The sequence below is a fragment of the Rhinolophus ferrumequinum genome, chromosome 2 (assembly GCF_004115265.2).
Source record: "Rhinolophus ferrumequinum isolate MPI-CBG mRhiFer1 chromosome 2, mRhiFer1_v1.p, whole genome shotgun sequence".
NCBI lineage: Eukaryota > Metazoa > Chordata > Mammalia > Chiroptera > Rhinolophidae > Rhinolophus > Rhinolophus ferrumequinum.
Window position 1 is genome coordinate 23,737,255 of NC_046285.1, and position 13,064 is coordinate 23,750,318.

The following is a 13,064-nucleotide window of genomic DNA, read 5'->3' on the forward strand; positions in this document are numbered from 1 at the left end:
ATGTAGGTTAGAAACAGTTTTTGGAAAAATTCAAATGCCAAACTAAAGAGTTTGAAAGTTATTACAAACATCATGGGGAGCTCTAGAAGACTTTGAATTCAAGAATGAAATTTCTTGAACCATTTGTTCTCTGTATCTAAGAGGTATTTTTTTGTTTGTTTTGTTTTTAGTTTTCTGTTTTATTTGTTCATTTATATAGAAAACAAACTGATGGTTGCCAGATAGGAAGGAAGTTGGGGGACTGGGTGAAAAAGGTGGACGGATTAAAAAGTACAAATTGGTAGTTACAAAATAGTCACGGGGATGTAAAGTAAATCATAAGGACTATAGTCAATAATACTGTAATAACTATGTATGATGTCAGGTCAGTATTAGACATTGGGGCGGGGGGAGGGGTGTCACTTTGTAAGTTATACAAACATCCTGACACTATACTGTACATCTGAAACTAATATAACTGAGTGTCAACTGTAATTGAAAAAAATAAAGAAAGAAAGAATGACATGTCTAAAGATGTATTTTCCTGGAAGAAATAAGGAAAATTGGGCATGTTAAAAGTGTAGATGCAGGAATAATGGTTAGAAACAATGGTGTAATATTTGTATTATTGTAAGTAACACAAACTATCTGATGCTAAGTTAGGAGATTCTCAAAACCTGTTCTAAGGATAAGGGAAGTAATGATTCAATGTTCTAAAAAGTCTTGAAATATTTTAAATGTTTTTACAATAAAAGCATGTGTATAAGGATAACCCGAACTGCTATAACAACAACAACCCAAATAGCCATTTATTTTGTGCTTGTGTAAAATTTAATGTGGGTAAAAGATATTAAAAATTGACATGTTCATTACACTTATATCTTCTGTTCTCCATGAACAACTACTAGGTTTTTTGTTTGTTTGTTTTGGGGGGGATGTTTATATTTTTATTTCAAATTTTCTTTCATAGTTCCCCAACATGTATTCCTTGAAATGATTAAATACATTAAAAAGTGTCATGCCTGAAGATATGTGGTAATGACATCATATACTTTCACCTTGCCTTGCCATTTATATTGATTTTACCAAAGTCTGACATAAACTGGGAAAAGATTAATAAAGATGAACTTAGGCAGTGGTATTTTTTTCATTCTATTTTTCAGTAATAAACAAGCAAAAAAGCATTCCAAAAATATACAACAAAACCATTTTATAATGTTATAGAAAATGCCTGACTGGAATATTTGGCTAAGTTCAATCAATTGCTAAGCAAATTTTTCCTAAATTTCCCACAAACTTCATTGCAGTTCAAATATGTTTATTTAAATTATTAATGACTTTGTGTCAATGAACTCAGAGAAGCTTGCAAACAAACAAACAAACAAACAAACAAACAAACAAAGAATGTTATGGAGTTGCTCCACATCAATAATGAGTAACACTAAAGTTTCTGCTTATTTGTTTTGTATTTCCTGTGATACCATTGACACCCTAATCTTGTATTCACTATTATTCATTATACTTAAGTTATTAATTCTCACTTTTATTTTTTTTCCTTTGATTCTTTAGTGGGAAGAAATCAGTGGTGTTGATGAACATTACACGCCCATCAGGACTTACCAGGTGTGCAATGTCATGGACCACAGTCAGAATAATTGGCTGAGGACAAACTGGGTCCCCAGGAACTCAGCTCAGAAGATCTATGTGGAGCTCAAGTTCACGCTACGGGACTGCAATAGCATTCCGTTGGTGTTGGGAACTTGCAAGGAGACTTTCAACCTGTACTACATGGAGTCTGATGAGGATCACGGGGTCAAGTTCCGAGAGCATCAGTTTACAAAGATTGACACCATTGCAGCTGATGAAAGTTTCACTCAAATGGATCTCGGGGACCGTATTCTTAAACTGAACACTGAGGTTAGAGAAGTAGGTCCTGTCAACAAGAAGGGATTTTACTTGGCTTTTCAAGATGTTGGAGCTTGTGTTGCCTTGGTGTCTGTGCGAGTATACTTCAAAAAGTGCCCATTCACAGTGAAGAATCTGGCTATGTTTCCAGACACCGTACCCATGGATTCCCAGTCCTTGGTTGAGGTGCGAGGGTCATGTGTTAACAATTCCAAGGAGGAAGACCCCCCCAGGATGTACTGCAGTACAGAAGGCGAATGGCTTGTACCTATTGGCAAGTGCTCCTGTGATGCTGGATATGAAGAGAGAGGTTCTGTGTGCCAAGGTAAGTCGTCTCTGTTTTCTTTAGTGGTACTTCTCACCTAAGAGTTTATCGTAGAGTGATTAAAAGAAATTAAGTTAGCCTGAACTCACTTGGCAGCAAGACGTGCCTCAAACTGAACAGCCTATATATAGCTTAAATGTATCCCACTTGCTGTGTTTATTCATAGTTTGTTGTAGAAATATTAACATGTTTGATTATGTGGCGCTGGCCTACAGCCCACGAGAGGTGTTACATATGCTATTTTTAAGTGTTCCCTGCTATTTAATGACTATGGTAGTATAACTCTAGATCAACTGAAAAGAAAAGCAATTCTGTCCTTTTTATGCGGAGGGAAGAAACATCGTGGGCACTCAGATAATCTTATTCTAAAAGAATTAGATACTGTGTTGACTAGGTGTGTGCTTTTCACTCTTATTGCAGTATGTACTTCATTGCTATAAACTATAGTCTTTTCATATACATTAAAATTTAAAATGTATAAATACATAGGGAAACTTAAGTACCTAGTCTTTAGAATCTAACCTGTTTTAATACCTTTGTTTGCTACTACAATCTGCCAGAGGAATTGAGTTTGATATGCTACTTATGGCGATTCAGTAAATCTCAAGTCCACGTGGAAGAAATTAATATACTTTGTACTTTATTATATAAATTAATATACTTTATATTTAATTAGTATACTTTAAATTGACCTTTCTAACAATCTGAACAGAACATAGCATTTTGTCTTTGAATGTGGGCACAGGTTATAGGAAAAAATAATTTTAATGGGAGTAAATGATACATTCTACCCTCATATTTTTTCATGTTATTTAGATCCTTGGAAAGCACCCTGAGAATACTATTACCATGTTTCCCCAAAAATAAGACTAGGTTTTATATTAATTTTTGCTCCAAAAGATGCATTAGGACTTATGTTCAAGGGATGTCAGCCTGAAAAATCATGCTAGGGTTGATTTTCTGGTTAGGTCTTATTTTTGGGGAAACACGGTACTAAGTATAATTTTGAAAATCCTAAAATTAAAACAACATACTAGCCACTACTTGCTTATTACATGAGTTGAGAGAAGTCTCAAAAGTCTTCATATTCCACTTTGAATTGTATTTTATTATATGGTGTTATTTATGATATATGATATTTGTGAGATTTATTTTAAATAAAATAATGAAGGCCTCGCTCAAAAGGAGTTAAAAAATTGTCTATCCCCTCTAATTTGATCCCTACTGGAGCAGACTCTGATATCCACACCAGGAAAAGAATAGATGTGTCTTCATGTCAATAATATGTATGAATTTAAGCAGAGCTATCTCATAAAATATTCCATTGGGCAAGAAATCTAATCATTAGATGTTTGGATTTTAGATAATTTTTATATGATGCTTTATATTTTATTCAAGTTATAAGAAATAGAAAAATAAGTATCAGTGTGGTAAGACAATCACATAAAAGTGTTAATAGAAATAATTAAAGCATTAAAATTATCAGCTCATTATACATGTTATCTTGAGGACAAACTTTAGTTAGAAGAATTTTTTTAAGAGTCGTATTAAGTTGTAGTCAGAAAGTTCACAATAATTTCAGAATTGCTACTATTTTTCTAATTTCATCTTGACTTACTGATCTACGTTTGACTTACTGATCTACGTTTGACTTACTGATCTATGTTTTTAAAGTAACTACTATGCTATTCAGTGGCACTCCATGTCAAATTACTCCTACACAGAATATTTATGTCAAAGTTTTACATCCTTGAATCTAGTAGTTTATTATGTTGCAGGACATCAAAAAGCACCTCTTTGATATAGCAATGCTATATTATTATAGATTTTCTCAGCATTTAGAAACATTAGTTTTAGAATAAAAGATACATATGCTTAAATAGCAAATTATTTTATGAAAATATCTTGAAAATAAACCAATAAAATTAATTTTAATAGAATCAGAGATGGCATGTGAAATGGGATTTGCTTAGAATTTAAAAGGGGGATGATTTCTTTTAGCAACGTAATTTGAATGTGGATCATGTTCTTATGCTTATATCTTGATATTTGCTGATATTGTCAGGTGAGTTTTGGTTTCCTCTCTTTTCATAATCAACAAATATGTGCGTATTCAGGTTTTTAGACAGTGAGTCAGGTATTCTATTTTGTTCTGAATTACATGTCCTGCCAAGTATAAACCCATTTTATTTTAACTGATACTTGTTGTAATAGATCAGTTTAGTGCATCTTGAAAATCCAGTAGTCAACCAATTAATTCTATAGACTGGTATCTGTAATTCTGTAGGCCAGAATTGCTTGAGGCTTCAAATTTTGCTCTTGGTGGTGGTGATGGTGCTGGTGTTTGTTATGGTTCCCTTTTTAATTTTTAATTTTTGGTTGTTTTTTAATAAGCTTTTAGGCTGGTGAGGATACCTTTCTGTTACTCAGAAATCAGTGTTTGATCACCAGTACTTCAATTCCAGCACACACAGGAATGGTAATAGCAAAAAAAAGACACATATGAGAAGATAGCTACATAAACTTATGTATTTCATGAGACCAGTTTTATTCTGTTTATTTGCTTGCTTGTTATGGTACCTCTGTTTTATAAAAAGATAGAGCAATACTTTGATATACCCACTACTTGGAGTGCACATATAGCCAGACATAAAAAACATCACTTGGCAGCAACTGTCTGTGATTTTATAACTGTCAAAGTATAAAATCAGGATAATTTTATAACACAATGGTGAGCACCCATGGGCTTTTAGTTGCCTAAAACAAAGGAAAACAAGACCCATTCACTTTATTTCAACAAATATTTGAGGAGTCCCTACTTCATTCCAAGCACTGTATTAAAAATACAAAGATATTTTTAAACATTCATTAAGCCATTATTAGATTCCAGGTACTGTGCTGATTTGCTAAGTATTCATTATAAGTTATCTCATTTATCCCTTAAAATAACCTATAGGTACCTACTATACTATTATCTCTGTTTTAAAAATGAAAACAAAGCTTTGATAGGTTAAATATCTTGCCTTAAGTTCCTTAGTGAGTGAATGTTCGAGTTTAGGTCCGAAATCAGTCAGTCTAATTCCAAAGGCTGCAACTATAACCTCAACCCACGTTGTTTCCCTAGATTTAGTGCAACAGTGAAAGAAACCAGGAAACCCTACAATGGCACAAATTCCATAGGGCCACTGTATATTAAAGGATGAGTAGGGCTACAGAGAGTTAGCACAAAGTAACCAAGAATCTGTTAATACAAGGTTTATCTATTTCAGTTTATTTCCCAGATCTTTAGGTTTCTATATTTTTAAGAGAGAATTGCTAGCCAAACTGCCCTATTGTGGGAAGATTAGGTTTAGCCTGGTGATATCTAATAAAATTTGGATATGTAGCACCTTAGATATGCAAAAAAGTCTAGCATCTTAGATATGCAAAAAAGTCTAGAAAGTTAAATTTAATAAGTGTTTTTTACCATCTATTAATACAAAATAATAGAGGAAACAGAGAAACAGAAACAGAGGAAACAGGTGATTAAGTCATTCTATCTACCTTCAAGGAGCTCACAATCTAACATGAAAGACAGATACATAAATTAATAATTTTATTGCAAGACAGACCAATAAATCTTATACCAGGGGTACAAAGGTATGTTGGTAATGGATGGGAAGGATAAATTAATTTTGAGTATTTCAAAATTAATAATGGAAATTGTTATTAATAACGATGCTCTTTTGAATTGAGTTTTCGACTTGGCACTGTTGTGTGTAGAAACTTTTTTTAAACATTTTTTCATTATTTTCAGGTGCACAAAGCAATGTGATAGGTAGACATTTATCATTTATATCCCTCACACAGTGACAACCCCCCTCCCCCATCCACTATCCCTCTGACATTGCACACAGCCATTACATTTCCACTGTCTCTATTCCTAATGCTGTACTCCGCTTCTTGTAAAAAAAAAAAAATATATATATATATAATTATATATTTTATATATATACAATTATATATATATATATATATATATATATATATATATATATATATATATAATTGTAGTTGACATTCATTATTGTTCAACCACAGCTTCAGGTGTACAGTGCAGTGATCAGGCATCATCCCTGAGGTGGTCTCCCTAATGAGACAAGTGTCCATTGGCTACCCCACAAAATCTTTACAACATTATTGATTACATTCCCCAAATTGCCTTTCGTATCCCAGTGGCAATCTTGAAACTTTTGTAGCAGAGAGAAAGGGCTAACTACATTCCACAGCTTACACATTTCAGAAAGTGAGATTTATCATTTGTTTATTGAATCATTATCTCAAAATCTCAATATGTGTACAAGTCCCATTAGAATTCTGTGTTTGTTCCACAGGAAGGCCTTATTGAGAATCTACATTTCTAGGCATCTACATAACTAGGTTCTTTTGTCTTTAGTAATGAAATATTTTGAATTATCTATTCCACTCTAGATGAACACTTGGGACAGTTACTAACTGATGACAATGTGACAATCTCTGTTTGATAAGAATACATATAAGTATAATATATTTCTCTATATTAGATTTACTGGCTGACATTGTTTAGTAAAATTATGTAAGTTTCAAGTGTACCCTTCTATAATACATCATCTATACTCTTATATCGCATTGTGTGCTCACCACCCAGAGTCAGTTCTCCTTCCTTCACCATATGTTTGACCCCCTTTTCCCTCTTCTACCACCCCTACAACCCGCTCACTTTCTGTTAACCACTACACTGTTACCTGCATCGATGAGTTTTTGTTTTGTTTCTTTGACTTGTTCATTTCAGATTTAGATGTGTGAAGTCACATGGTGCTAGACTTCTGTCTGATTTACTCGCTTAGGATGATAATCTCAAGATCCATCCATGTTGTCACAAATGGCAGTATTTCATCTTTTCTTATGGCCGAGTAATATTCCATTGTATATAGTCATCTATCGAAGGACACTTTGGTTGTTTCTATGTTTTGACCACCATGAATAATGCTGCAGTGAACACAGGGGTACTTATATCTTTACAGATAAATGTTTTCAGAATTTTGGGGTAGATACCTAGAAGAGGGATTGCTGGATTGTATGGTAATTCAATTCTTAGTTTTTAAAGAAACCTCAACTGTTTTCCATAGTGACTGTACAAATTTATTTCCCACCAGCAGTGTATGAGGGTTCCTTTTTCTCCATAACCTCTCCAACACTTGTTATTACTTGCCTTGTTGATAAAAGCCATTCCAATAAGTGTGAGGTGGTATCTCATTGTGGATTTGATTTGCATTTCCCTAAGAGCTATTGAAGTTAAGCATTTTTACATAGATCTGTTGCCCATTTCTCTGTCTTCTTCAGAGAAGTGTCTGTTCAGGTCCTCTGTCCATTTTTTTAATTGGACATTTTGCTGTTGAGTTGCACGAGTTCTTTATATATTTGAGATATTGCCCCATTATCTGAGGCATCATTTGCAAATATCTTCTCCCATTCAGTTGGTTGCATCTTTGTTTTGTTGATGGTTTCTTTTGCTGTGCAGAAGCTTTTTAGTTTGACGTAGTCCCATTAATTTATTTTTGCTTCTACTGCCCTTGTATTTGAGGTCAAATTCATAAAATCCTCTCTGAATCTGAGCTCCATAAGATTAGTACCTATGCTTTCATCTATTCAATTTACTGTGTCAGGTTTTATGTTTAGGTCTTTGATCTAATTTGAGTTAATTTTGATATATGGTAAGAAATAGCAGTCTAGTTTCATTATTTAGTATGTGGTTTTCCAATTTTCCCAGCACCATTTATTTCAGAGGCTTTCTATTCTCCATCGTATGTTTTTGGCACATTTGTCAAAAATTATCTGTCCATATGTATGTGGGTTTATTTCTGTGTTCTCAATTCTATTCCATTGGTTAGTATTTCTGTTTTTCTGCTAATACCATGCTGTTTGATTATTGTCACTTTGAAGTATAATTTGAAGCCAAGGAGTCTGATACCTTCTGCCTTGTTCTTTTTTCCTTAGGGTTGCTTTAGTTCTTAAGGGTCATTTGTGATTCCATACAGATCTGATTATTTTTTTGTTCTATTTCCTTAAAAATGCCATTGGCATTTTGATGGGGATTACATTAAATCTGAATATTGTTTTGGGTAATATGGTCATTTTAACTATGTTGATTCTTCCAATCCATGTACACAAAATATCTTTTCATTTCTCGGTGTCTTCTTTAATTTCTTTGAATGATGTCTTATATTTTTCAGTATATAGATCCTTCGTATATTTTGTTAAGTTTATTCCTAGGTATTTTATTCTTCTAGTTGCAATTGCAAATGGATTTATTTTCTTTATTTCTTTACCTGAAATTTTATTATTAGTATATTGGAAGACAATGGATTTTTGTACATTGATTTTGTATTCTGCCACTTTACAGTATTTGTTTATTGTTTCTAATAGATTTTTGGTGGAGTCTTCATTGTTTCTATATACAGAATCATGTCATCTACAGAAAGTGACAATTTAACTTCTTCATTTCTAATTTGGATGCTTTTTTTTCTTTCTCTTACCTGCTTGCTCCTGCTAGGACTTCTAATACTATGTTGAATAACAGTGGTGACAGGAGGCATCCCTGTCTTGTTCCTGGTCTTAGAAAAAAAGCTTTCCATTTTTCATCTTTTAGTGTGATATTGGCTGAGGGTTTGTTGTATATGGCCCTTATGTTGACGTACTTTTCTTCTATACAAATTTTATTAAGTGTTCTATCATATATGGATGTTGTATCTTGTCAAATGCGTTTTCTTCATCTATTGATTGATCATATCATTTTTATCTTTTATTTTATGTGGTGTATCACATTGATCAATTTGTGTATGTTGAACCATCCTTGCACCCCTGGAGTGAACTCCCCCCCTTGTGATGTATAATTTTTTTAATGTATTGTTTTATTCAATTTGCTAGTATTTTGTTTAGGATTTTTGTATCTATATTCATCAGAGACATGTAGGGTTCTTTTTTGTGTTATTCTTACCAGGTTTTGGCCTCATAAAATGATTTAGGAAGTATTGCTTTTTCTTCAATATTTTGGAAGAGTTTGACAAGGACAGGTATTAAATCATCTTTGAATATTTGGTAGAATTCACTCGTGAAGCTAGTTGGTCCTGGACTTTGGCTTTTGGAGAGGTTTTGGATGATTGTTTTAATTTCATTTCTGTTGATTTGTCTACGTAGATTTTTCAGTCCTTCATGATTCAGTTTAGAAAGTTTATATATTTCTAAGAACTTGTCCATTTCTTCTAGATTATTGAATTTGGTGTCTTTCATAGTATTCTTGTATGATTTTTGTATTTCTGTGGTATCCGTTGTAACTTCTCTTTCATTTCTGATTTTGTTTATTTGTGTCTTTTTTTTCCTTAGGGAGGCTAGCAGGGGTTTGTCAATTTTATTAATCTTTTCAAAGAATAAGCTCTTTGTTGCATTAGATTTTTCTATTGTCTTTTTGTTTTCTATTTCATTTAATTTTGCTCTATTTTTTTTTCTTATTTTCTTCCTTCTGCTGACTTTGGGTTTCATTTGTTATTCTTTTTCTTGTTCTTTAAGATATAATGTTAGGTTGTTTATTTAGGATTTTTCTTGGTTCTTGAGATAAGCCTGCAATGACATAAATTTCCTTCTTAATACTGCTTTTGCAGTGTCCCAATAAGTTTGACACAATTTATTTTCATCCTCATTTGTTTCTATGTAGCTTTTGATCTCTCCTTTTATTTCTTCTTTGACCCAGTCATTCTCTAGTAGCATGTTGTTTAGTGTCTATGTTTTTTCCCACTTTCGTTTTGCAGTTGAACTCCAATTTCAAAGGATTGTGGTTGGAGAATATGCTTGGTATGATTTCAATATTCTTAAATTTGCTGAGGCTAGTTTTGTGTCCCAACATATTGTCTATCCTTGAGAATGTTCCATTTGCACTAGGAAACAATGTATAACCTGGTGATCTAGCATGAAAGACTATGTAAATGTCAATTATGTCCACTTGGTCTAAGGTGTCAATTAAGGCTTATATTTCCTTATTGATTTTTCTGTTTGTATGATCTATCCCTAGCTGTCTGTGGTGTCTTTACGTCCCCTACTATAATTGTAGTTTTGTCAGTTTCTCCCTGTAGTACTATTAGTAGTTACTTTATATATTTTGGTGTTCCCTGATTGGAAGCATATATATATATTGATAAGTGTTATGTCTTCTTGTTGTATTGTCACCCCTCTATCGTTATAAGATGTCCATCTTTATTTCTTGTTACAGTTTTTTATCGCGAAGTCTATTTCATCAGATATCAGTATGGACACACCCGCTTTTCTCTGGATTCCATTTGCTTGAAGTATTATTTTCCACCCTTTCACTTTGAGTCTGTATTTGTCCTCGTAGCTGAGATGTGTCTCTGGAAGGCAGCATATGGTTGGGTTTTGTTTTTTTGATCCAGTTTCTTACTCTGTGCCTTTTTATTTGTGAGTTCAGTCCATTTATTTTTATGGTGATTATTAATATATGAGGATTTCCTTTAGTCGTTCTGTCTTGTTTTTTGGTAACTCCGTGTCTTCATTGTTGTTTTGACTTTGTGTTTCTGTCTTTTGTTTTAGTTTGGTGACATTCTATGATTGTTTTTTTCTCTGTTTTCTCTTATTTTATGTTATGTGTCTCTGTTCTGGAATTTATTTATTTATTTTATTTTTTATCTTTTTGGAGTGGTTACCATTAAGTTTATGTAAAATAAAGTTTTAGTTCTTCCTCTTCCTGTAAATGGCCTAAAGTGACCTCTGAATATAGTTTGCTATTCGCTTGACCCAGAGAATTCCATAAAATCATGTAAATTGAGAGTTTCAAATCTACGGGTTCATTTTAAGAACACTCGTGAAACTGCCCAGACCTTCAAGGGTATGCATATTCAAAAAGCCACCAAGTATATAAAGGATGTCACATTACAAAACCAATGTGTGCTGTTCTGTCAATGTTAGAGTTGAGAGGTGTACCTATGCCAAACATTGGGGTTGGACACAGAGTTGGGGGCCCAAAAATAGTGTAGAATTTTTACTGCACATGCTTAAAAATGCAGAGAGTAATGCTGAACCTAAGGGTTTAGATATAGACTCTCTGTTCATTGAGCACAGCCAGGTGAACAAAACTCCCAAGACGTGGTGCAGAACTTACAGAGCTCACAGGCGGAGTAACCCATTCATGAATTCTCCCTCCCACATTGAGATAATCCTAACTGAAAAAGAACAAATTGTTCCTAAAATAGAAGAAGAAAAAGATCTCCCAGAAGAAACTGAAGAAACAAAAACTTATGGTACAGGAGTATTCAGCATCAAATAAATGCTGATAAAAGCAAAAGCAAAATGTTTGTTGTCTTTATTAGTAAATGCATTTCAAGTGTCAAAAGAAAAGGAGAATGTTTCATATATAAATTTGTCCTTTTTCTTCAGCATTCATCTTATCTCCATCCCCCTTTGCAAATTCGGACCTTAACCTCCTCCCTTTTTATGTTTTTGTTGTCAGAAATTATCCCTATTTATGCTGTCAGTTCATTTCTGAGTTGCAGTAGCAAATTGTTGTCTTCTCTTTTTCCTTTTTTATGTTTTTATCTCCTTTACCCTTTATGCTATGCTTAAGTGTATAGTGCCACATTCTGTGTAGGGGTTACCATTTCCCACTTCCGTCTATCAGTTAGTAATCTTACTAATAGTTTTGTATCCTTTTGTCTTTTTGTTCCAGGTAGAATAACCTCCTTCAATATTTCCTGTAATATAGGCCTTGTGATGCAAAGTTCCCTCAGCTTCTGTATGTCTGGAAAGGCCTTTATTCCTTCTTCATATCTGAAGGATAACTTTGCTGGATACATTATTCTTGGCTGGTAATTTCTCTTTCAATAGTTTGAATATTTGATTCCATTTCCTCCTGGCTTGTAGAGTTTCTGCTGAAAAATCTGGTGATAATCTAATGGGCTTTGCTTTGTAAGTTACCATCTTCTCCCTGGCTGCCTTGAGGATTCTTCCTTTGTCATTAATTTTTGACAGCTTCAATATAATGTACCTTGGAGAAGGCCTTTTAGGGTTGAGGTAATTAGGTATTTTGTTTGCTTCTCAGATTCAAGGATCCAGTTCTTTCCATAGGTTTGGGAAATTCTCATCGACTATATTTGAATAGGCTCCTATGCCCTTCTCCCTCTCTTCTCCTTCTGGTATGCCTATTATTCTTATATTGCTCTTTGTAATGGTGTCAGATAGTTGTTGTAGAGTTCTTTCATTTCTTTATTTCTCAAGTCTCTCTCTTCTTCCACCTGCATCATTTCCAGATTTCTATATTTGATATAAGTAATTATTATTCCTTTTCCCAATCTGGGCAGCTCTATTTCCTAAGTTCACTATTTCATTCTTCATCTCTTTTGTTGAGTTCTTCAGTTCCAGAATTTCTATTTGTTTCTTTTTTAAAATTTCAATGTCTTTGGTATAATATTCATTTTATTCATTGATTTCATTTCTGAGTTCATTAAACTGCCTATCTGAGATTTTTTGCATCTCGTTGAGTTTTTTCATAACTGCAATCTTGAATACTCTGTCATTTATGACACATATTTCCATGTCTTTAGTTTATTTTCTGGAGATTTTTAATTCTTTTCCCCTAGCTTCCTTGTTATCTTGGTTATTCATGGTAATTAATAAATTGTTTCTCTTCTTGGGCATCTATGGCAGTGAATTCTGCCGCAGGTTGATATGAAGAGTTCTTTCCTTTTTTTGCAGTAGGTAACTCTGAGAATTTTATTTTCTCTTGCCCTGTTCAATCTTCTTGCTATGGATGATTTCCTGGGGTGGAAGGAGTCTC

The 13,064-nt window shown here is 33.4% G+C and overlaps 1 protein-coding gene across 1 annotated transcript in view; it reads left to right on the forward strand.

Moving 5' to 3' along the window:
- EPHA3 (EPH receptor A3) overlaps window positions 1-13,064 on the forward strand; it is a 356,361-nt gene that overhangs the window by 110,484 nt on the left and 232,813 nt on the right. The window contains 1 exon segment of the mRNA XM_033092431.1: window positions 1,549-2,209. Coding sequence (XP_032948322.1) covers window positions 1,549-2,209 — 661 coding nt within the window.